Consider the following 24,955-nt stretch of genomic DNA (forward strand, 5'->3'; position numbering starts at 1 on the left):
ACATTGGTGGCAACGTTAAAGCTCCATAGTCTTGTTTGTAAGTCGAAACTATATATGTTTTTCTCCAGACTTAACAAAGTGGCAATTTAGAGTTTCAAATATCGGTAAATTTGAGGTACTGTTATATGTTGTCGACAAATTCACTTTTGAAGATAATAGTCTACGCGTAGTTGAGCAAAGAAAAAACATTTAGCTCTCTGCTATAAATTTATAAAAATCTCGTTTACAAAAAGTTTCATTCAATTTATAGTTCAGAATCCGACAAGTTCAACCGCCAGACTATCTCTGTTCTAAATAAAATTGTAGAGCCTATAGTAAGGCTGAAGTAATTCGTTTACCTCTATCAATGTATAATCGATGTGCTGTGATTAACGATTAATTTTGACATAATTAATAACACAGGAATAGTAGTATAAATTGATTTTCGGTTACGAAAGAAATATTTGTCTTCTTCCTGCATGTGTTCTCTTTTCTGAAAGGAATGATGACGTCAGAGTTGTGTCGTCATCTTCAACCAGCGTTTCCATTTACACAAACGGTCTACGACTTGAAAACTACATGGGGGTAAGCGACGTGAATTCGTTTTTGGAATGCACACATAATAATGTCCCGGAGATCGCAGAATGAATTAAAAGATTGTTATATGAATTTCTTATTGCGGAGCGGTTTACGCCAACATGAACGTAAATATGATGTGCAACAGTATATTCGATGAATGTTTCCAATTATTTGGTGTGCGTGAGGTATCAGACCGAACTCACATAAAAATCAAACTTTTACCTCCCTCTAAACCAAACATATCGATGTAGACCAAATAAATCATTTTTAGCACGAGTCGATACTGTAATATGCAAACAGGTTCCCATGAACTTTGTACAGTTAGAATTTTGTGGTAACAAATAAATAGTTAAACATTAAAATGTACCAGATCGTAAGAGGGGAATGACACGTGACCTGAAATTCATTACAAGAATAATATCCGATCAGATCTGCCATGTTCTTCGCCTTCTCGCCTTTAACCTAAAGAGTTTGTCGTTTCACTGTCTTCGTACTGTATGGTCTCATCACTATCAGTCTAGGCTAAGTCGGAACGACAACACAGTCTTACGGTAAGGAGTGAACTATTTACCCGTCATCTACCATAAAGTGTAGTCAAAACTCTGCAACTTTGTTTGAAAATCATCGCAAATGGGGAGACTTTCGGAAACTCTACTTGTCTAAGCTTTGAACGTAACGGCCAGTCATTTCGACAAAATCTGGCTTAATTACGCATCCACTGAGTTCGTTAATCTTTGGGGTGGTTTCTGTCTCGTTATACAAAACAAGTACCGGGAAGTATTAGGCTGTTCTTTTTCAGAGGGGAGAGTTCGTCGGCAGTTTTCGCTCTCGCGTTCATAACTATTAGCAAATCAAACCGAATACACGGTTTGTTTCACGAATTAAGGAGCCAAGGGAGAACTACACTTGAAAGAATTGAACAGACAGATAAATTGAAGACAGACATTGTTATTTTGGACGATGTAGCAAAACACGTCCTTTTTTTACTAAACAAACATGTGGCTTGAACGAAAGATTATCAAAAGCCAGGTACGAGGGCTCTAGAAAATGGCGGATGGAGCTGGCAGGTTGCCAGGTGAATTCTACCTAATGAGATTTCTTAAAAAACAGTATAATGTTAACTGGCGGCAAGTTGCTTTAAGGGATTCGGGGTGGTTTGATTAAAATCTTGGCGAGTAAATAATGAATTGTTCGTCATTATGTTAGCATGTTAAGGTGGCTGGAAAGGCTATTTTGCACCAATTCTTTTCTCAGAGTTATGTCAAGTTTCAAGTGTTAGAATCAAGATATTTAGTTCAAATTTTCAGGATAACTCCCTAACTTAATACTTTCTCAAAAGAATATATAAATTGTATATTTGCAGCCATGATTTTGAAATATGACACCAGTAAATATTAAAATTTAATTTTTCATTTTTTTTTACATATTTGAATTTAATAATAATTGGATAGTATTGATATTACCAATTTAGTTATAAATATGTTGACATTATTGTAAGATTTGTACGGCAGGATTTGTAAATAAAATTTGTTTTTATGATTTTACATGGGTTTACATATCAAAAAATTATTAAAAATTCTTTCAAATCTAAAAATGTGATATTTCTAAAAGTACTTCAAATACAGGAAAATTGTGCCATACAAATCTTATCTGTAACCTTGTTAATAGGCTGTAAAAATTCCATGTCCATATCTCATTTCAAAGGTTTGATTAAATTGGTATACAATTATGTAGGAAAACTGTTATTCTGTCAAAAATGTTGAAAACAAGCCATATTTGCACCCCTCTTTTGAAGTCACAGAGCAGTTTTCTGGTTGATATCACTTTGACACCTCTTTGACACTCAAAGAATATAAAAATGCATTTACAGTAGCAGTCACTCACTCTGAATGCCAGCAACGCCTCGTCAAACTTTCCTGAAAAACAGCAAATAATGACTTTCCCTTTTCAAAAATTTTATTAAAGCTAGGGAACCTCTACCATAGTTAATACATTAAGGACTCCCCAAATTCTTCTTATTTGGTCAGTTTTTCAGAGGTTTCAACAGGCTATAACTCTGCAATGCCTTTGTGCCCAAATGTCTAGTTTTTTTATTCCACAGAGAATGTTGACTACTTTTATATTTTAAGTTTTGTTGAAGTTTATAACTGACGCTCTAGCCTTTCCAACCACCTTAATGGCTAGAATATGAATAATGAAGACAAGAAAATCACCGTGCAATTAAAAGTCACACTGACTTCAGTAATATAAAACTATTTCAATTTCTTTATTAATAATGACAGAAAATTTATGACTTTCTTTTTAAAGTGGAAGAGAATCTCAAGAGTGCATCGTGAGTTTGGAAAATATACCTCTTTAACAATTTAGTGTACAGCATGTTAAAAATAAAGTATAAAACCCACGCTATGTTATCAAGTGGAAGACTTCTACAGTATCACTGTCGGATTAAAGTAACAATATATTTCTAAATTTATCACATGAACTGGCCCGAATCTCCACCTGTGTGACGTAGAACAGGACGGATAAGAAATCCGAATTACCCCTGTTGTACGTCATCAACCGGAACTTTTTTCGCGCATGGTACCGTTCATACAAGCAGGCGTCGCGACACAGACAGGTCTGTTGTGATCGATGCCGTGCTAGCTCTCACGTTATTTTTACTAAAAGGTGACCCGATAAATCCAGACATGGAAGCATAAAAAGGCATATTTGTCCAATGAAATTTCGAGTCGCTAAAACTATAGCTTTTCACAAGAATAGAATGGAGATACCGTCGTAACGTCGCAGTTCCAGCCGAGTCGTGTAGGCTCAATGTGGACGTCGTACCTGGCGATCTCGGTTGTCAATAAAACCGAAACCTACACCTCAACGTAAGTTCAACTGAATAAATGAGTATAGTATAATCTTCGGGAAAGCGACATAGGAGGCACAAGCATAAAGTCATTTGACTAACAACGATAAATTTCTTTCATCGCACAAAAATTCCGTCAATTCTCGCCCGGAATCAAACTTGCAGTGCGACGTAAAGCTGTAGCGAAGACATACAAGCTGTCGAGCTGTGTGCAGCGCTGTAGATCCGATGTACTTTGAAAGCTGACTCAGACAAAACTCAAAACAGAGTTTCCGTCAAGTAAAAAAAATTAGGCTGTTTCCACGGGCGAGATATGTGTCCCTGCAAACATCAAAGTCCGTGGGACAAAAACATTGACGACCAAGATCGGGATTGACGAGTTGACACCGCGGCACCGGTAGAGACCGGTGATGGCAGCGTTGTGGGCACAAACATACAATGAGTGTCATCGAACTGAATCTTTCGCGCTTGCAAAGGTCGTAAATTTGAGTGATATTTTGAAAGTCACGGCATCTCTGAGAATAAGAATTACTGTTTCGATCGTGTCGTTGCATTTACTTCATAAATCTATTTATGAATATTCTAAAGAACTCTGAATACTAAGGCTATCCGTCGCTAGCATGGTGAAAGCTACGTTCGCCGATGGCCAACTTGCCTTGGCATCGGTACAGCGCGAGACAATGATTGACACGTTCACGTCATCGAATCCATACGCCCGGTTGGTGGAGATACCATTCAATGTAGCAAATTTCAGCTTGATAGGATTTATGAATGAAAGTATCTCCTGGGTGACGGGCCGCTTTACTCTTTAAATGAAAGCAATCCGCGTAAGTAAAACACAAATTGCGACGAAATTCATGTAATTTGTTATATAATTTTGATCCATCTACGTCAAAAGAAAATAAGAAGACTGTTCATGTGATAAATATATAATCCCATGGTATTTTTCTCTGTTTGACGTCATCGTACACTCGTGTTTTTCGCGGAGCCGCACAACTTCTCGCCCTCGGCTCGAAGTTGTACGGCTCCGCGAAAAACACTCGTATACGATGACGTCAAACAGAGAAAAATACCATGGGATTATATATAATAATGACAAAGTTTCATAAGATGCCTGGCCAAAAATTAAACAAAATTATTTGTCTGACACACTGTTTCTGTTCCATTCTAAATTCAGGCTTTTCTTTACATACTAAACAACCTGCTCGCCTGCCCGTCCACTCACCCATCTATCAACATAGATAGATACTAGATAGATAGATAGATAGATAGATAGATAGATAGATAGATAGATAGATAGATAGATAGATAGATAGATAGATAGATATATAGACAGATAGATAGATAGATACAAACATACAAAGATTACGTTGTTACAGTTTTTGACAAGGTACGTGGCGGTATTTTGACTATCAAGCTGAAACATCGGCTATCAGATAAGGTATATTTGTTTTTCCTTGCTACCTGCCACCAGAAACTCACCATGGGGCAGGAATGCGTCAAAATTTTTTGGTCATATTTTGAGTAAGCTTTATTCGGCAGACGAAGCAGCTGCTGTGTTTTTACGCGGCGATTTTAATTCGCGCATAGGTAATTTGCATGATAATGTAGTTGTTCTTGATGACATTCCAACCAGACAAGTGTGGGATGAAACAGTGAATCAGCATGGTAGGGCATTTATCGATTTTTGACTGACTCGAAACTCTGTGTACTTAATGGTAGAGTAAACCGTGGTACTGATAATTTTACATCTATCTCAGCAAGAGGTAGGGCCGTGGTTGATTTTATTACGTGCCGGTTAACGATGTACTAACCGGTTTCCATGGGTACCCGGTCAAGTGAAGCCCTTCGACATTTTTGACGTCAAAGTAGACGCATAACGCTGGATATAAAATATCCATGCGCGCTACTATTTTGATTTTCGGTAAAATCTGTATATGCTGGTCGATAATGGTAAAGTTGTTTGAAAAGGCCCTGCATTTAACTAAATGTCGAGCATTAACTGTGAAGAGGCATGTAATACATTACGGGAAAGCTCCATTAACTTAGGATACCCTACTTCCCCCTAGAGGATCAATTTCACAGACCTGCCTTTCCTATAATGTCACTACAATGGCACCAGCTTGATTAGATAAACGTAACAATGGAACATTCACACCTTTGGGGATTAAAAGTCTTCTGTTTGTAACCCGAGTTGGTCAGGCAAGGACCCGAGTTTCAGGTACCATGAGAGTTAATGCAGTCTTCCCCTAATGGGTACCCGGTCAAGTGAAGCCCTTCGACATTTTTGACGTCAAAGTAGACGCTTAACGCTGGATATAAAATATCCATGCGCGCTACTATTTTGATTTTCGGTAAAATCTGTATATGCTGGTCGATAATGGTAAAGTTGTTTGAAAAGGCCCTGTATTTAACCTAATGGCGAGCATTAACTGCGAAGAGGCATGTAATAAAAATATTATCGCCTGAATACATGGGTTTATGTGCCCTCGCAGCACATTAACCCATGTATTCAAGCAATAATATATAGGCCGCCGCAAGCAGAAACACCCCCAAAGCTGAAAATTTTTCAATTTTGAGTTATTGATATTTTCAGAAAGTACTGAAGCTGCTCTTTCCAAAAATGTAAGTGGTTAGCCCATTTCATACTCCTATACCCTATAAATCAAGGGTAAACGACCCTTGACCTATGCAAATTTAAGGCAAATTTATATCTGACTATTTTCATCCACTGTGATCCTTTGCATATCTTTCACATGACATTATGAAATAATTGTCATCTTGGGGATGACCAATTCTGCATGACAGTGAAACTTGTCACACTCGGCATTGGGTATGGACGCTTACTGTTGGATCAAACCATTTTTCTTTGTGGGGGTGAAAGGAAGAGAAAACAGACCTAATTTTAAGTAAAAATCACTTATTTTGAGCCGCTATGGCATCTTTATTCTTTTATTGACATGTAAAAACTGGCTCATAACATTTTATTTACAGTGCAGCCAGGTATGTTCAATTATAGATATTACCAATTGCCATGGAGATTGTTGCTAGGCAACATAGAGATTGACTATAATACAGTATAAAAGTCATGAATGACTATATTAAAATCGTTTCTCATCATATATTATATTACAATATAACATCATTTTTCTTATTATGCCTAGATACATTGTCACACAGGAAAATCAATGGATATACAATAAATTGTAATAAAGTGAATAGCAATGAAACCTTATTTACCATAAAACTTATCACATTATTGAAGCATTGGCATAGAGATTACCATGCATTAGACTCTGGAAATCTACTCAGTAGTCAGTGACAAACAATCCATTACCTCATGTTTGCTTACATTTGTTAAAATCTCCTTGAATACTTCTCAATGGGGTGTAAACAATTTAGTTTCATTTAAGTTCAGTTCATTAAGTTCATTTCTAAGGAAATTAAGACTTATTACAATGGCTAATTATGCTAATTCACACCAAATGCCGTACTAGGTCCAGTATGAGATACTTTTACTGCACCATAAATTTGCCATCAATATTCAGAATACAATAATTCATCTACATACAATTATAGTTTTTACTCAATCATTGAGAAATACAATTGTGTAGCAGTATACTTCGTCAAATTTAACTTAAACCAGAAATTGCTCATTATGCATCAGTATTCACTGCACATTCAATATTTTTCAACATATACAATGTCAAAGCACAGTACAGCACTGCAATGACAACTTTTAAACTGTCACTATTGAGTATGATACAATATATTGATATAATGTTGCCATATAAGCAAAGGATAGATAGACAGATTGATAGATGTAAAGATAGATAAATAGACAGACAGATAGATGTTTTACAAACTCTTATTTTTCAAAGTGTTACCACAGCACTGTTTATTTACTATGTGTAGCAGTGTGCAGAAGTATGTGGCTCCCAAACATACCATAGTACTCTGGTCTGGAGATCAAGATAACTATCTCTGGACAAACCACCAGCTGGTAGTACTGGGGTAAATTATCATCACTTGGTGGCCATGTAACCCCCTTTTCACTAAATAAACACGTTCCGAAAATCCAGTTACTGATTTTTTTTTACATACACAGCCCCTAGGTCATCTTTAGTAAATCTTAAGTGATGATAGCCACTGATTCCCCTGAGATTTCAGAGAAACTTCTTAAAAAACTCATCCCACTCCCTCCACTGGAAATTTGACTCACTCTCAACATCACCTGATGCATCTGAAGACATGTATGGCCTTGAAGAATTGACCTTTGAACTTTTAATGACAATATTACACAGTTGTGCCATAGTCTCAATGTCACTCCTCCTGCACAACTGACGGATCTTACCAAATGCTGAGTAACATTTAGTATGGCCAGCTTCCATAAAGTGACATCTGATCTCTTTATGCTTACTGTGCTCTAAGGATAAATAAAATAACGCAATAAACTTTTGTTTTTATCTTGACCAGAACAGTTATCTGCATGGATAGGAGCACATTTCTCACAAAGACCAAAATACTAATTACATTATTTTGCCAATTACACTTTGTTGTCTGGCTGTATGGTTTGTGATTCGTGAAATAAATAATTCATGATGTATAATTTACATGCCTCATCGTGAATACCAAAACAATTAACTTTCATTGGATTGAGAAAATAAAGTGGTCCTACTTGACGTGATTGATGAGGTAAAAGAAAAATCTGAGCAAATCAAACGTATAGTGTACTTTGGATAAATTATTACAACAGAAATTGCAGTGACCTGGCTTAATTACTACTTTGACAGGCTCACCATACTGTGCTGTTGCCATTTTTATCAATTCGTTACAGAATTCACTTTCAGACTGTGCACTTGAAATGTGATCACAGAATTCAGTTCATCGGATTCACTTGTTGCATACTGAAAAGATTGTCTGAAAGCTTCACTTTTTGGACAAACATCAGTCCTTGGTTCCATCGGTCTGATATGTTGGACACAGCTACTCCAAATATTACGGAAAGTCGTCTCACCAACAGCCATATGTTGAGGGTCACTTTGTTGACAACTCTCCATATACTTGTCATATACCTCAGCTTTGGTGTCACTTGAAGGTAGCTAGTAGACTTGGTTCAAGTCGGTGAATTTTAAAAAAATAAAATCATTTATAATAGTTTCTTTTGTGTCTCTCCTATTTCGTACAAACCTGTCCGGAATTTGGCAGCTCACGCCAGGTTTTCCCAGCGATTGAATGCGTCACGTTTGAGTCTGCGCAGTAGTGAGTTAGTTTCTGCCGGATTCACCGACTTGGACTTCTTGCAAAGTACAGGCGGTGAGACGGACTGTGTACACAGTGACGTAGAGCAAATACAAAATGATTGACAGCCCCCGCCGTTATTCTGGCCAATAAGAAGAACGCTTGCTAATAAACCTCTGCATGCATTAAAAAGTTTGTTGTCATCTCCGTGCAAAGCTAGACATCGAGTACGTTTTATATCTGGGCGAATAATAGCATCAAGTTCGTACATCCACCGCGTTTTACAACTGATCGGTCGACCACCGCTAATCATGCGAGATTACCAAAGAAAGCTTGTTGAGAGTTACATTGAGGGAAAAGATGTGTCGTCTGCACACCAACCGGCAGCGGAAAATCACTGACATACGAAGGCGCTCCACATTGTTTTGATTTCCATCGCTTCGGGCACGTAAGAGAACAGAATCCAACTGTAAGGACGGTGTCTTTTTCCATCCTTGAATAACCGGCCACGATTTTCGCATTTTGTAACATAGGCCCCACAAACAACACATATTTTCACGCGTTTTCGGTGATAGAAACAGAGGTCGTGCTGACTTTTGTGGGAGTGATCGCACTCGACATTTTGTCAACAACGCCATGTCAGTTTTATGCACGTCTCGTTTGGGTCAACTGGTAACTCCTCCCAATGTGTAAAATTTAGTGATGTCATCTTATGAATAATATATGAGTAAAGAAAACGTCATCTCATGAATAATTTATAGCAACGCAAATCCTGCAAGAAAGCCAAGTCTGTGATTCCGGGTGAAACTCCGCTGTATAGCGTTCACTCCACTCATCGCGTTCACCCTACTCATCGCGTCCACTCACGCGCGCGTTTCACATGAAAGCAAAATACAAATCATTGCGTTCACTCCACTCAAACATTCACAAATCACAGACTTGAACCAAGTCTAGGTAGCTAGATGGGAGGATGATCATCTCTAACCGTTGGAGCAGCTTGCATTGGTAACCCTTTCTCATCCGGTACCTTATAAGGAATTGAACAACATCCTCAATAACCTGGAGATCAAGAGGTATAGGAAATGTTACTGAAAGGAACAAATCATGCAATGTAAATTCCAATTCCAAAAGACAAATTGGCTGATTTTCGTCTACCTTTAAATTATAGGGGCATAAGCCTGCAATGTGTTATTTCTAAACTTTATAGTTCTATTCTGAATCGTAGGATTTTAGATTACCTGGAAAGTAATGAAGTTTTAGTAGATGAACGAAACGGGTTTAGAAAAGACCTTTCTTGCCAGGATCATCTTTTCGTACTAAGTTCGATTATCTGTAATAGACTTAGACTGTGAATAATCTGCCAACATATACAGCTTTCCTCGATTTGAGAAAAGACTTTGATTATGTTAATAGAGATGCACTTTTATATAAATTTCTCCTGAATGAAATCGATGGTAAGATGTTTAATGCTGTAAACACCCTATATTCTGACAACAGTGCATCGATTTGTTAAAATGGTTTCTTACAGAGTCGTTCGAAACACGCAGTGGTGTTAGACAAGGGAATAATTTATCTCCGACACTTTTTGCTGTCTTTATAAATGACGTTGCAGGAAATATCAAGAATTTGCAATGTGGTGTCAGAATAGGGGAGATGAATGTTGGTATTCTATTATATGCCGATGATATCGTTCTCATATCTGATTGTGAGCACAATTTACAAGAAATGTTAATTTTGTTTCATACATGGTGCAGAAAATGGCGCCTAGAAGCCAATGTTGTAAAGTCGAAATCACAATGTTATACGTAGTGATTTCTGTTTTCACATTGGTACGCATGAAATTGCTTTTGCTTCGAGATATAAATATCTCGGTATTGTGTTGGACGAGTTCTTAGATTTTTCAGTAACTGCCGCAGCACTAGCTGATTCTGCTGGCAGGGCTCTGGGCTTGATTTGCTCAAAATTCAAATATTTAAAAAACATGGGATTTAATACGTTCACCAAACTGTTTAATGCCTCTGTTACTCCTATTCTTGATTATTGTTCAACAGTCTGGGGCTATGAGAACTTTCTTTTCCCTGAATTAGTTCAAACCAGGGCACTCCGTTATTTTCTGGGAGTAAATAAATTTGCGCCTAAACTTACTGTTTTTGGAGACACCGGCTGGGACATGTGTATCACTCGTAGGAGGGTTAATATGGTTCGTTACTGGAACAGACTCTGAACTGTTTAGATGAAAATAGATTAACCAAGGAAATGTTTCTATGGTATAATTATCTGTGTGCTGGAAATTGGTAAGCGGAGTTGTATAATATTTTTGACAGTTTAGACATTGATGATGTGATACCTTGTGACATAGATAGGGTCAAGAAGAACAAACAATCAAGTTGTATTGAAAATTGGTACAATAATGTATTAAATAACCCACACTCCGTACTTCTTCCACTTTTAAGACAGAGTAACGTATAGCACTGAAAGCTACCTAAACTTGGACTGGTCTCGATCAGAAAGGTCTCTGTTTGCCCAGTTTCGTTTTGGTATTTTTCCTCTCAGGGTTGAAACAGGTCGATAAAGAGACGAGGCCGTGGCCAATTGTACGTGTAAACTATGTGACTCAAATGATGTCGAGGATGAAGATCATTTTATTTTCCATTGCTCATTGTATGATGACTTACGGTGTTTTCTTTATATAATTCTGTAAGTGAATCTTGTCCTGAATATTTTTCTTACGATGATATACGTAAGCTGAAAGATATCATGGTAAATCACCCAAGAGTTACCTCAAAATTCATTGTTAGAGCCTTTAATAGGCGACGAAATGTTTTGTATGTTCCTAATTAGTGATTTGTGAGATTTCTTTGTTTTATAATATGATGTTTCTAAATGTAATTTGTCAATGTATTCTAATTATATAGCACCCTCAACGACTTTTTGAATGAATATATATTTCATAGTGACTTATAAGCCCTATGGGCTGGGTAATTCATCTTGTATTTTTGTCTTTGAGTTGTATACTTTCGCAATTACAAGTCACTACAATAAACATAATACTACTACACACATACATACATACATACATACATACATACATACATACATACATACATACATACATACATACATACATACATACATACATACATACATACATACATACATACATACATACATACATACATACATACATACATACATACATACATACATACATACATACATACATACATACATACATACATACATACATACATACATACATACATACAATACATACAAACATACATACATACTTACATGCATGCATGCATGCATGCATGCATGCTTACATACATACATACATTAAAATACAATAAAATACAAAATACTACAACTAATATTACATTACTACATCTCCCGCCTAACTCTTAACATTTTTTATGCTTTCATATAAACCTTCTTAACCAAGTGTTAGGATGAGTGGGATCAGGGAAGCCATTCATGTTGTTGTCGACGATACAAGCCTTGATGATCTGAAGTTTGTGCTCCGACGACTTGGAGTTTCAGAACCTATCATCGAAGATATTGAGAAAGATCACTCTGAAAATGCACGCGAATGCAAATATAAGATGCTCCATAAATGGCATACGATACTTGGCAGCGAGGCGACTATCGATGTTTTGGTAAAGGGACTGTTCGACTGCCGCATTACAACGACTGCTGAAAAGCTGGCTGAGAAATTTAACATAATCTGTTCAACGAGAGGTATATCTTGATCCCTTGTATTCGAGTTCTTTTATCTTGAAATATCGCATAATGTGTACGCTTGTTGAGAAAATATAATTACTTGCTCAATTGAACCTTATATCTATTTAAAACTCTCAGTGCGTTTACTAATTAAACTGTACAGGAAAAACAAAGGTACGATAAAGATGACGCATGGATTGGCTATTATATACTATTATTAATCAAATAACTGAGTGCGCTGTAAAATTGTCACCATATTACACTATGCCGGAATCACTCCTTGTAATATAAATATCGACAATATTTTCTTCGTGCTCTCTGTACGGGGATAAAAATAATGTATGTTACATTCGTTTCTTGTCAGAGTAGCATTCGCTGTAGGTTTTCGCATTATGAATTACACGAAAGAGTTAAATTAATAATTGTTTGATCGTGAGATTTCAACGCAACTCATCTGAACTTTTCAATGAATCCTTGAGACACTCTGCACTTAACTTCGATGAATCCTTTTAAAAATGTTCTGAACTTTATTTGCTCAAATCCTCCTCTCTGCAGCAAATGCTGCTATCTTTCTAATCTTCAATGAGTTAATTCAATCGAAGGGGTTGTGAATTGCTACATCGGTTTTCATAAGCTCGAATATCAGTGTAAACTTTACTTAAAGTTTTGAAAAGCCCGCAAGCACCAGTTCTGGTGAGCAAGCCTCAATACGACGATCGGTAGACTCGGCAGAGTATACCGATTCTCTACAATGTATGTATGCTAGCCAGTAAGTGATTAATTCTGCATGGTCCTTCAGATTTGAAATATATGTCTGACATCTCCCTGATTTCTCAATACAAGACATAGTATTTATCGAGGTGTTTCCCCCGTAGATAATTAGTACTGTTTGTTGCTTTATATGCACTTGGAAATGTTTAAAACCTTCGAGACAGTTTATATGATTTTTTTGTTATTGACGTTGTCACTTGAAAACATGTGTTTGAAATATAGTACGGTGTAACTTGACGTGATTAGATTTCAATGTAAATTACTTTTGCATATACTCTGGCGCTAGAAATGTCCAGCAATATAACGCACCAACCAATGAATATTCTTATTTTCCATTGCTCCACAGATTTTCATAGTTACAATATCGATGACGTTTGTAAATGGTTAAAGAACATCGCCATTGACGAGAGTACAATTTCTGTGTTTCGAGAGAATCGTATAACTGGCAAGGACATGATAGAGTTTATCACAAAGGATATCCTACTCGGTGAAGGTTTCGAGTTGTCAGTTGTCACCGCAAGTAAAATACTTCATTATCGTGACAGCGAAATAAAGAAAGCTGAATCAAAGAAAACGCTTTGTAAGTAACGTAAAATACGAACAGTTCATGGTGGGCAAAAGTTTATGATGAGGGGAAGTAAGGAGATTTTTGACGTGGGAAGAAAGGTCATCTTGTGTTTGAGAGGGGGATGCTCAAGTGTGCTTTGGCGGTAGACAAAACTTTTCAAATCTCTACGAGATGGATGATGGCAGTTATGACCAGCTTTAACTTCCCCTCCTATATTAATTTTTGCTCAGAATAATTATGTATGTATGTATGTATTATGTATGTATGTATGTATGTATGTATGTATGTATGTATGTATGTATGTATGTGTCATAATGTAAAGCAAAGAAGCTGGATCTGACGACGAGTGCTGATGTATAACTGGAACTTATTCATTGAATACGGAACCATGACTGGGCCTACCGGCCCAGCCGCTGATACATGAGTCTTAGTTGGTCCTAGTTCCTAGTTTCGGTCACTCCACTAGAGAGTGACCGTGGTCCAAAGTTCTGGTTTCGGTCAAAGTTCTAGTTTCTGAGTGAATGTCCTGTCTCGGTCACTCCACAAGAGAGTGACCGTGGTTATCGGTCCTCGTTAGTCTCTGAGTTAGTGTGTCCATTTATACAGTATCTTGGCTATGTCGGATGTCGAAGCCATGAAGAATATGATAACAATACTTTGATTTACCGACATTAGAGAAGATTACAAAAGTAGAAATTATAACTTGCCTGTGCGTGGCTTGCTACAATTCTTTTGTTTCAAACCCACGCCAAGAATAAATTAAAATGATAACAACGGCTCGATATTACGATTGGTTGAAACACAATAGAACATGGGGGTAGTACGCAGAATACCTCCATGAGAATATAAGTTACTGGGTAATTCTTTCAAATGTGTAAAAGAGGGAGATCATGTTGCCAATACTGTGCTGGTATTTCGTGGCGCCAGCATTGTTAGAGTCCAAACAAAGAAACGTTGCAGCTTGATCAATCGCGTCCAAGAACGCTAATGTATTGTGAGCGTGGAATATTACTATTCTGTGCGCCAATTTGGAAGATTATGACATATGTATGTATGCATGCATGTATGTATGTATGTATGTATGTATGTATGTATGTATGTATGTATGTATGTATGTAATTAGAGTGGTCTATGCAAAATTAGAGTGTTATAAACACACATTTCACAAGGTGATGACATTTTTCATAATTTTGCAACTGCTAAGACTTTCCCCCACATCTTCATATGAATTGCTGCGTCACACCATTTGCTACAATCTTTGTTAGTTTATAAGTTCGACAATAAGAGTAATAAGACTAAATCAGAATGTTCATTTAACAGAGTAGATTCAATCATCAATTATTTGCAGTTTTACTGAACAGCAAAGATTGCATCTTTTGCTTATGTTAGAGCAATTCGATGCTCCTGAAAATGCCTGGTCTTTGTTCTCAAGAGTCCGAAATATTATAAGCCTTGTTACGGAAGGATAATTCTATTTGATTAGTGGAAATGTATTAAAAGCTTTATCAGCTTTCTGCATTGACTTCTGTTGAGACTTTTGAGGCACAGTAACAGGAAACGAAACATCAGGTGAAACCGCCCTCCCCTTTTCAGTAAAAAACTCAGTATCTAACATCGACCAAAGACGTTTCGACGTTTTGATCTCCACTTCCGGAAGAATATAAACACGGCTAAATTAAGCTACGTTTGCAAGTAGAATACGATATGTAGTAAGAGATTACTCCAATAAGAGAAAAATCATCATAAAGCAAAACAGCTGTACGTTATTGCTACGATAAGACTACTTGTCCGTTAAAAGTTTACTGTTAATCTAGAGAAGTCATATTCATGGCAAAAGTCTAGATAGGAAAGTGAAAAACATGACCTCCGTCCCCTTGCCAATGTACCCCACCCCTGGCCATAATAAACAAACACTCCCTTATGTGATTCAAGTAATGTTACTTTCCATAAAGTAAGAAAACGACACTCTTTCTCACTTTCTTGGCAGGTCAACCTACCGCCGGTACCGCATCAAGTCTATCCGGCGATCACAGCAACCAATCTCCCGGTAAAGGTACTTCAAAAGCAACCGCAGATTGCCACACTTCCCTCGAACCCCTAGCGATGCCCACTCAGTGTTCGTCCGAAGTTGACAAACATCCGGTACATGGAAGATTTGGCAAAGAAAAGAAAGAGGAAGCAAGAGGTGAAAGCTCTGTTAACTTTGTATACTACACATTCTATAAGGTCATACAAACTAAAGATGAGCTGTGCCAGCGTTGTTTGATCCATATTTCATATTTGATCACCGACACACGGTCTCCGAGTGTCGAACGGTAATGTCGTAATCGCCAGGGAAACATCGGAAAATTATGATTCACAAGATGACTGTCTCGGAATAACGTTGCTTTACGAATTACCCCTTGTCTCTTATTCATTTCTACAAAAAGTCCACTTGCGTACTGGATTTTCAATGAATGAAACTCACGAGAACAGATAAATATTTTGGGAAAATATGCGTCTGTCTGGTCTTGGTTTCAAGGTGCACATGGTAATTGTATGATTTTACTATTTACTTTGTACAGTAGAAGTCTTATCAACATCCCATTTACATCAATGATAACGATTTCAGCACCATCTTGCAATTCATATTTCTCCTCGCGGCGATGATGCATGAATAGTTTTACTTCTTCTATTTAATTTTACAGACCCTGGACACTGGACAGTGCAGTTATTGGGTAATATGCAACATGGCAAAGAGCCCGGTCTTTTTCAAGCCCCCAGAGGTCTTGCCTGGCATAAGGATCGACTGGTGGTGTGCGATCAACAAAACCATCGAGTGCAGATCCTAAACAAAGCATATAATTGCGATGAAATCATTAGATTTGATGATAGGTTTGAAAAATCATTTCAGCCATGGGATGTAACTGTCTCCCCTGACGATCATTATTTGATTACCGATACTGGAAACAACCAGGTGATCACTTACGATCATCATTCTAAACAGATTCTCCATACGATAAACTTACCTGATGACGTCAGTGTTGGAGGCGTTGCTTTCATGGCTGGGTATGTTTGGATAACCGACTACAAAGGCTACCGTTTGATGAAGTATACTAGAGATGGGAGGCATGTCGCCACAGTCGGCGGAAAGGGTAGCAAACAAGGTGAATTCGATAAGCCGCATTCACTGGCTGCCACTAGTAAGAGAAACCTCTTGGTCACAGAGGAAAACAACCATCGCATCCAAGTCTTTGATTCTGAAATGAATCCTTTGCGTTCATATTGCTCAAAGGGGAACGGCCCTGGCCAAGTCCATCGCCTGTGCGGCATCGATGTCGACGGGAGGGACAACATTTACATTTGTGATTGGGGAAATGATCGGTTGTCAAATTGCGATCCGACGGAAAGTTTGATAGAGTTCTGTTTAAAGACGACCTCAGTGATCCAAACCACATCACAGTCAGCCAGGATGGGTGCAGAATAGCTGTCACACAAGGATGGATTGCACCTGTCAATCAGATAAGAGTATACAAACTTTACACAAAATAAATAAAAAAATGCCTTGCGTAAATTTCAACGTCCACCTGACTTCACCGCACCATCTCCTTGTGCTTCATCAATCGCAAAGATGTAGTCTTCGAAAATGTACAAGTATTGAACTTCTTACTTATTATGGCTGTATTGCATAGAAAAGCATATTTCCACTGTACTGTGGCATTAATTTCATCAACAAACTACACATTATTTTTTCCTTAACTTTCAACGGTCCGATAGGCATCAATCGATTGGATACATAATGTTACTTTGTATTTTCACAAAAGCAATGTCATGCGAATGTTTATGTGCAAGTTCCGTGGAATGTAAAATATTTCATCAGCTGTCGTTTTAAGCACTTATCTGTCGTCACATGTACTTAACGAATACCGTTACTGTGTGAGCATTAGGCCTTGCATCCTGGCAGAGTTCTAAGATCTAGAAACACTGTGAATCGAACGAGGAAGCTGCCACTAAAATACTGAAATATATGCGTGCATGTCTCTGAACCTTTGACGGCGGCTTTTATATATTTTGCAAAAATGATACTTAGGTCTACGCTAACACATTTTGTGCTCCTTTCGGCACTTCCTCTCTCAGCAATGTATATTGCATGAGCTACATCAAATGCACAACAGAATAGTCCATTGATTGTATTTCATTTCTTTCTGGATCGTTTCTACATAACCCTGCAAATTCGTATCAAACAAGTATTCAGATTATCTTTTTATAATGTGCGGCTTTTGTTTTTAAGCAGAGTGTTCTTTACTTGTCTACATAACCTATTTGAATTTTGAACTTTGTACATAAAAATAGACTTTTACGTTATGGAGCTTGTACAAAAAGCGAATATTTCGTCGATTGTCAATTGTTGGTAAATATGAGGTTGCCTGCTTCTCAGATCCAACATTGTGACCATTGGAATCTCCGAATCTCTGAAGCTCTTTTATTAAATTATGGGTGCAATTTCACAATTTTCACTTGAAAGCACATTCGCCCGTAGTGTGACATATTTTATTGGAATATTTGTGATATATTTTCCAATGATATCGAATAAATTTGCTTTATTAAAAATTTGTTTGCAAGAACAGTAGTTTTGTATGGCGCCCCCTAGGGCCGCACTCTGTCCTTGTCCCCGCGTGCTTCACTCGCTACGCCACCCGCCTTTGTCACTCAGTCTGAGTGTGTTTCCCTCACACATTTCTGTTTGTCCCTCCTTCCTTTGTGTTTATTTTTCCTGTTTTGGGTCCTCCTTTCTTCTCTTCAGTTTGTTTTCCCTTCTTTTCGCAATTCTGCTTTTCCATAATAACGTGCTTTGCTCATTAAATTAGTATTTGTATAGTTAATAAATAATCTCAAAATTTCGCCAAACATAATGTGTCATTTTGTTTTTTCCTTTCAATTGCATCATGTGGTCCAGAGTGGTTGCATTCTCATAAAAGTTAAGAAGGTCAAAGTTACTGTGGAAAGGTATCTGAATGAGAAATACATTCATATCGACGATATCATTAATGTCTGCAAATTGTGTCGTTGATAAAATTGAACAAGTTTTACTCATGTTTGTAATATAGTTTGCTTACCAATCAGGCTAATGTAATGGTAGGTTGAAATGTTTCTAACACAATGCTATTGTTATGTAGGCATGTACGTACAAAAATAAAATGTTTGATACATTGCTTTACAACAGTGTCCGTTTAAGCCCTTTAGGGAACATTCTCAGTTTTAGTCTTACAGGGAGTTGAAGAGATTAGAAAACCTAGCACAACCATCGATTTTGTCTCTTCTCGTGGTACCTTCCCAAGAATTGCTTGAAAAAATCTTTCCGTTTCTTTCACTGTTTCATCTTTTATGAACCTTTAAAGAAAACATATCCATTAAACTAAATGTTAATTATGATCGTATTTATTTATTTATTCCTTTCGGTTACAAAACTTGATAACATTTACTGTTGTTTTGAGGTAACAAAATAATGATCGTGGTACTATATCGATCTTGCAACGAATGAATGAATGAATCACTGGATTGGCAAATGTCGGTAAACACAAGATTACCGGAGTTTAATAGTCGAGTTAAGACCATGATTATCACATGGAATCAATGAAAGGCATTAAGTATGGTATAGCTTCAATATAAGGACGGACAGCAAAGTTTGGTTAAGTTTTCATACTATGACATAAACAAACAGAGCTGTTGAGCTGTTAACTATACTGTATATATGCAAATCAAATTTGCATCGTTAGGATAAACAAACATTCTTAGTTTATCTAGTACTACTTGAACATATCTTGTTAGCAAGTACTTTATTCGTGGGGAACTTACATAGATTCAGTAAACGTTTCTGCCGTATACACAATTACTTTCCTACGTCAGGCTCACATTAAGGCATGTGTATGCCGTATGAAAATGTTCTTGAAAATTGGACAACAGGAAATATTTTTTTATTTCAAAAATCTTATTTTTAATACTAAAGAGGGTATGGCTGGTGCTACTTGAATTTTGGTGCATCCAACGATCCGTAGATGACACCCATGATATTCTTCTGTTTTGTTGTTCCGTCTTGGAGTTTGTCAACCTGCAGTAACATCTGGCTTCCTACTTGAATTTTGGTGCATCCAACGATCCGTAGATGACACCCATGATATTCTTCTGTTTTGTTGTTCCGTCTTGGAGTTTGTCAACCTGCAGTAACATCTGGCTTCCTCCCTTGGGTCCAACAGGAATAATCAGCCTTCCTCCTGGCTTCAGCTGGTCAATCAGCTGAAAATAACGACCCAGATATGTAAAATCGCGCAAAGTCACTGTGGAGCTTAAACTTGTACTGCCTATCGAATTTCCATTAGTTTAGGAGCACAGATACTTTTCGACATGAAAACGGAAAATAATGATCGGAAAATAGTTAAAATAGTGAAATTGATAATTTCATTTTACTAAATGCTTAAAATTTAATCGAAAGTTCCATTCAATATGGCATTCTTGTATTACTCTCTTGTCTGGGTAATTGATTTCTTTGGCAACGAACTTTGCACCTTGACCCCTGATTGTTAATCTTGATTTTGAAAAAGAATCGTTGAAAGTTTGCTCACGGAAAGTTTTACCAAAAGTTAAAGAAATCCGCTTTCGAGGCACAAATTATTTTAAAGGATTAAAGAATACTGTCATAGAAAATTTTATGATGGAAAACTTGTATGCCTGATAATTACTTAGTAAGAGGCAACAGTGAGAGAAGGAACTAAGTATTAATTGCGTTAGCAGATGTGTTTATGTGAGAAATTACTTTTCCCAACAAAAATAGGATCAGCAACGTTGCGATTGCATGTACTTTTCAACACCTTATTCCCAAAATTTTGGATAACTCAACTTATAAAACTTGACTTCCGTTTGATTAGATTCATTTTTAAGTCGTCTCTTTCACTCTGCCAAATTATGATATTTTACAAGGACTGTGCGCTTTGATGTGTTATAATACGCACAGGACAAGGACAAGTTAATAATTAGTTGTTAGATGTGTGAGTTATTAAAGATTTATCCGTACAACAACATGACTTACTTCCTGGGGGACCGTCTCTGATGCTCCACCAATATGAATAGCATCGTACGGAGCCCTTGGTGCGTAGCCCAGTCTTCCATCACCAGCTACAGTAAGAAAAGTAGACAAGAGAAGTTAAAGGTATACTGTCACCTGTTCCAATGGAAAGATAAAATCGAACCAATCGATTTTAAGCGGGTGGTCGCTTTTTAAAAACAGCGCCCTCATAAGGGCATTTTGAATACCAAGGAAAGCCCCATTGACCAGATATTGGCATATTTAGATTACAGGTGACTGTATATCTTTAAGGTTCCAAGAGAAGAAATCGACCTTTTTAGCTAACAATTCTCTGGTGGTTAATAAGCTCAGAACCCCCGTCAATTATATATTGTCGGAAAGCCTAGATAAAGGACAAAATTTTGGCTACCATAGGGTCACCATTGTTTACATAACTATCACGTGACTGGTAATTTGCATAACCTTTCAAAAATTGGTTTTCCCTATGTTTTGAATCAATGCTTTGCGATATGTGGCTGAAATTTGTGTGAGTGCAGGTTGTCCTTAGGATCTTCCAAAGCGTGTCTCAGGATTTTTTAAAACCTTCTAAAGCAATTTTTATGCAAGAAAAACTTCTAGAGCGGTGACTTTAACCCTAGTTGATTTCTTTAAAATGTGCTCCAAAAGAAACTATGCAAACTATAAGAGACACACTTTGGAAGAGAGTTGTGACAGCTTGCATTCCAGCAAGTTTGAGTCAGATGTGTTAAGGTATTGAGACAAAACATTGGGAAAACCGATTTTTGAAATTTTATACAAATTACCTGTCACGTGATAGTGCTGTAAAAATGGTGAACCAATGGTTACCGAAATGTTCCCCTATGTCTGGGCTTTCAGAAAATGTATAAATTGTGGAGGTTCGGAGCTTACTAACCACCAGAGGATTGTTAGATTCAAGAGGTCAATTACTTGTCTTGGAACCTTAAACTCTGTCATATCGCTTTGTTGAAGAGCATAGTCGATGTCTTAGCTATCTCTGCTTACACGTACGCCTTTCACTCTTTCTTCCACTACGTAGATGCCCGGACGACGCCATACGTAATTACGACCACTCAATCCATAGATTTATCATATAGCTGTTAGTTTTTCCAATAGACGGAGATACTAAATTCGATTCAACACTCAAAACCGAAACTTTATGCAGTGTTACAGTAGGGGCTAGACGCAAGTTTAAAGTCACGTAAAACCTGTGTACAAATGTTCTTAGGACACCATTGTAAACAATGTACTTACGAAGCAGTCTCAGCCTTTTCTTATCCAGTAAATCTCCATGAGACTTTCTCACATACGAAATAGAATCCTCCACCAAGTCTTCCAACAAATCGATGCCAACCGCTTTGCCAGTTTTCCCGACCTGTTACAGAGAAACAATAATTGATGCACTTCATATCAATTACAGAAGATTGGTAACAAAAGTCATTTTCTTAGATATTGGGGATAAAATGGTCGCGTAAGCCCACTTTGTAGCAACAATAATATGCCCTGTACATGTTTTTGTCGCAATTTGCACCAAGTCTGTTAGTGGTGGCCTGCTGTTGAAAGAGATGCCTAATGGGTGAAAATAAAAGTTGAGATACAAAAAAAATATTTGATCCATGTATATGTCCATGCTATTAACATTTTGTGATGCTGCATGCGATGCACTTAAAATTTCACCATTGATTATTACGATGTCTTTCGGCTTATTAAAAATGACAATTAACTTTACATTATTATGTTTGTTGCACGTGGGGAATGATACAATTGACGCTAGGTTAGAGTTACCGTCATCTACACATCTTCATAAATAGAAAACTAACCATAACTGCCATGCATGTTGTCAGGTACGCACTTCCGGAACCCACATCCAGAGCTGCACAACCTTCGTTTAAATTACCACGCAGTAATTCCAGCGTACGGGCGTGCTGAGGGGGAAATGACAAAGGATCCACTACGACATTTAATACTGGCTCGTGCCGTATTTTTCATTAGCATATCTGTAATCATCGCATTCATGAATTGACATTTAATATTTAAAATTAAAACCATTTAAAATATGTAAATAAAGGATATCTACGTCGTTGACATCAAGATCATCAAAATTGTACATTTTTACTCTTTTGACTATACATTTGGCTATACATGTCTTACCTACCATGTGTGGTGCACTGATGTTCACTCCAGGATACCCTGTAGAGATTAATATCGATGCCATAATTTTTCACTTTATGGTGGAGGTAGGAAGATAAGCGTGAGAAGCTATAGAGTGTATAACTTTTGGGAATAGTCTTTACATCTATTCTCTATCAGAACCTAACAATTTCTTGATGTATGATCCTAACGTCGTGTAATGTTGGAATTACCGGTTTCAATAGTGCAGGATAAGTCTAAGCTGTTAGAGTCAAATAACACGCTACAAATCAGGGTTGACAAATGTTATTAAAGTCCAAGTGCAACGTCCAAACGTCAACAATCGTGTACTGCCTCGATATTGAGGCTAAAGCTAAATGCAATGGGTTTGTCTATCATGCGACACACTGGGCATGCAAATGCTGTATCAACATTTTGATTTAGTGCCCTGTCGAGTTTCAGACTGAAAAACACATATCAACTCATTAAATAACTCTATTTTTACCGAGAGACTGAGGACTGTCCGCGTAAGGATTGGTTCTGGCAAAGTCGCCTCTGTCAACAGAAAGCATTGCGTCATAAACTCTTTGGCTTGTAATGGCACCGCTACCTGCATAGAAACAGAATAAAAAATAATATACGGGAGCAAGGCAACCTTAAAACAAACAATACATAAACACACACAATAATACATACATACATAGTATATACATACATAATATATATATATATATATATATATATATATATATATATATATATATATATATATATATATATATATAATGTATATATATATATATATATATATATATATATATATATATATATATATATATATATATATATCCCCTTTATCTATATGGCAATGAATTCGAATTGATACAGGAGTTTTCTTGTAGCAAGTATGACTTCAGCTTACCACGAAGCTTTTCTAGTAGTGCTTTATGACCCGATCGATACGGAGAAACTGTATGAGACGGCTTGGAAGAAGGGTTAACTGCTGCGACTGTGAAGATAAAGAAAAGATATGAAAGGAATTTGAACTTGTTTATAAACATATTCTCAAAGAGACAAAGTCGGCCATTTTCTACAAATTTTTCGATAGCAAAATTCCTCAGTCAAATCAATATTTGACCAAAATAGTGAACATAGATGGCTTAAAGGATATATAAAAGCGCCTTCTTGCTCTTTACTGAAACGTTCAAAACTTACCTGGGCGTCCGGGCGATTTGAATTAACCGCCATGGTTGAACCCCATCACATAATAAATTAATGCGCACACTACTTCAGATCATCGTTTGGAAGAGTACGTGAGCGGTCTGTAAGGGAACGAGCACAATTAACGGCAGGGGGGGGGCTGGAAGAGAAAATATGTGGTGCATATATTTTTTACAGGCCCCCCTTACACCAGCAAAAATTTTAGTGCCCCCCCCCATCACCGGCAACAAAATTTTTGTGGCCCCCCCTCCCCAAAAAGAAAGATTACATAGGTACAAAGTTGTACACATATATATAATCCTTATAACTTTTAATATATGCTTTAGTGAAAACAACATTCTTGCATTCTTGAAATAAATAATAAACAAATAAATATATAAATGATAAACAAACAAAATAACATATGTTCAAGCTTTACTACTGTAACACCTACAGCTACTTTTCAGTATTGTGTTGTGCTATTTTAATCTCAAAGAATGATGAAATTACCAAATACCTTATAAACAATTTACAAGTTCATTCAGTGATGTTATAGTTGAAGCATTGATTTAGACATGAAGTATTTTTAATGATGACAGTGTTCACTGCACATCTCCAAGTTAGTCTAACAACCTCTAGTCAATTTTCAATTATAATATTGCTCATTTTACACATAACAACTGCATTGTGAGGTTTAAGACTTGGTATTTAATCATGCTACAAGAAGTTTAACAAGGAACTCCAGCTTCAACAAGGAACAACCAGATTTGAACTGAATATGCTCAAGTGTTTTACAACAGGTTCATTAATAGTAGTACGCTTCACAGAACAATAA

General features: G+C 37.1%; 2 protein-coding genes and 1 long non-coding RNA gene across 3 annotated transcripts; 1 reads left to right on the plus strand and 2 right to left on the minus strand.

Moving 5' to 3' along the window:
* The first annotated feature begins 1,007 nt into the window (after positions 1-1,007).
* Positions 1,008-17,925, plus strand: LOC139128919 (uncharacterized). Its single transcript, XM_070694616.1, has 5 exons — positions 1,008-1,109; positions 12,096-12,391; positions 13,491-13,724; positions 15,700-15,897; positions 16,400-17,925. The coding sequence occupies exons 2-5, from the start codon at positions 12,103-12,105 to the stop codon at positions 17,176-17,178; spliced, it is 1,500 nt and encodes a 499-aa protein (XP_070550717.1). The 5' UTR covers positions 1,008-1,109; positions 12,096-12,102; the 3' UTR covers positions 17,179-17,925.
* Positions 17,926-19,193: 1,268 nt separating this feature from the next.
* On the minus strand, positions 19,194-22,900 carry LOC139128916 (protein-L-isoaspartate(D-aspartate) O-methyltransferase-like). The gene is made up of 5 exons (XM_070694613.1): positions 22,868-22,900; positions 22,611-22,715; positions 22,045-22,165; positions 20,776-20,861; positions 19,194-19,985 (listed from the first exon to the last, which is right to left on the minus strand). Exons 1-5 carry the CDS (start codon positions 22,898-22,900, stop codon positions 19,821-19,823), a joined length of 510 nt encoding a protein of 169 aa, XP_070550714.1. The 3' UTR covers positions 19,194-19,820.
* A 47-nt stretch (positions 22,901-22,947) lies between these two features.
* Positions 22,948-23,925, minus strand: LOC139128924 (uncharacterized). Its single transcript, XR_011551452.1, has 3 exons — positions 23,843-23,925; positions 23,426-23,530; positions 22,948-22,980 (listed from the first exon to the last, which is right to left on the minus strand). It is a non-coding gene; the product is annotated as an uncharacterized lncRNA (long non-coding RNA).
* Between the last annotated feature and the right edge of the window lie 1,030 nt (positions 23,926-24,955).

This window comes from Ptychodera flava, unplaced genomic scaffold (genome assembly GCF_041260155.1).
Source record: "Ptychodera flava strain L36383 unplaced genomic scaffold, AS_Pfla_20210202 Scaffold_78__1_contigs__length_561843_pilon, whole genome shotgun sequence".
NCBI classification, from domain to species: domain Eukaryota; kingdom Metazoa; phylum Hemichordata; class Enteropneusta; family Ptychoderidae; genus Ptychodera; species Ptychodera flava.

Bases quoted from the DNA above. Each gene is read 5' to 3' on its own strand.
- LOC139128916 (XM_070694613.1), bottom strand. From the start codon at position 22,900: ATGTACAATTTTGATGATCTTGATGTCAACGAC. The intron at 22,716-22,867 runs GTAGATATCCTT...TTTCCCCCTCAG, and splicing joins ATGATCTTGATGTCAACGAC to CACGCCCGTACGCTGGAATT. The intron at 22,166-22,610 runs GTTAGTTTTCTA...TCTCTGTAACAG, and splicing joins CAACATGCATGGCAGTTATG to GTCGGGAAAACTGGCAAAGC.
- LOC139128919 (XM_070694616.1), top strand. From the start codon at position 12,103: ATGAGTGGGATCAGGGAAGCCATTCATGTTGTTGTCGACGATACAAGC. The intron at 12,392-13,490 runs GTATATCTTGAT...ATTGCTCCACAG, and splicing joins CATAATCTGTTCAACGAGAG to ATTTTCATAGTTACAATATC. The intron at 15,898-16,399 runs GTGAAAGCTCTG...TTAATTTTACAG, and splicing joins AAAGAAAGAGGAAGCAAGAG to ACCCTGGACACTGGACAGTG.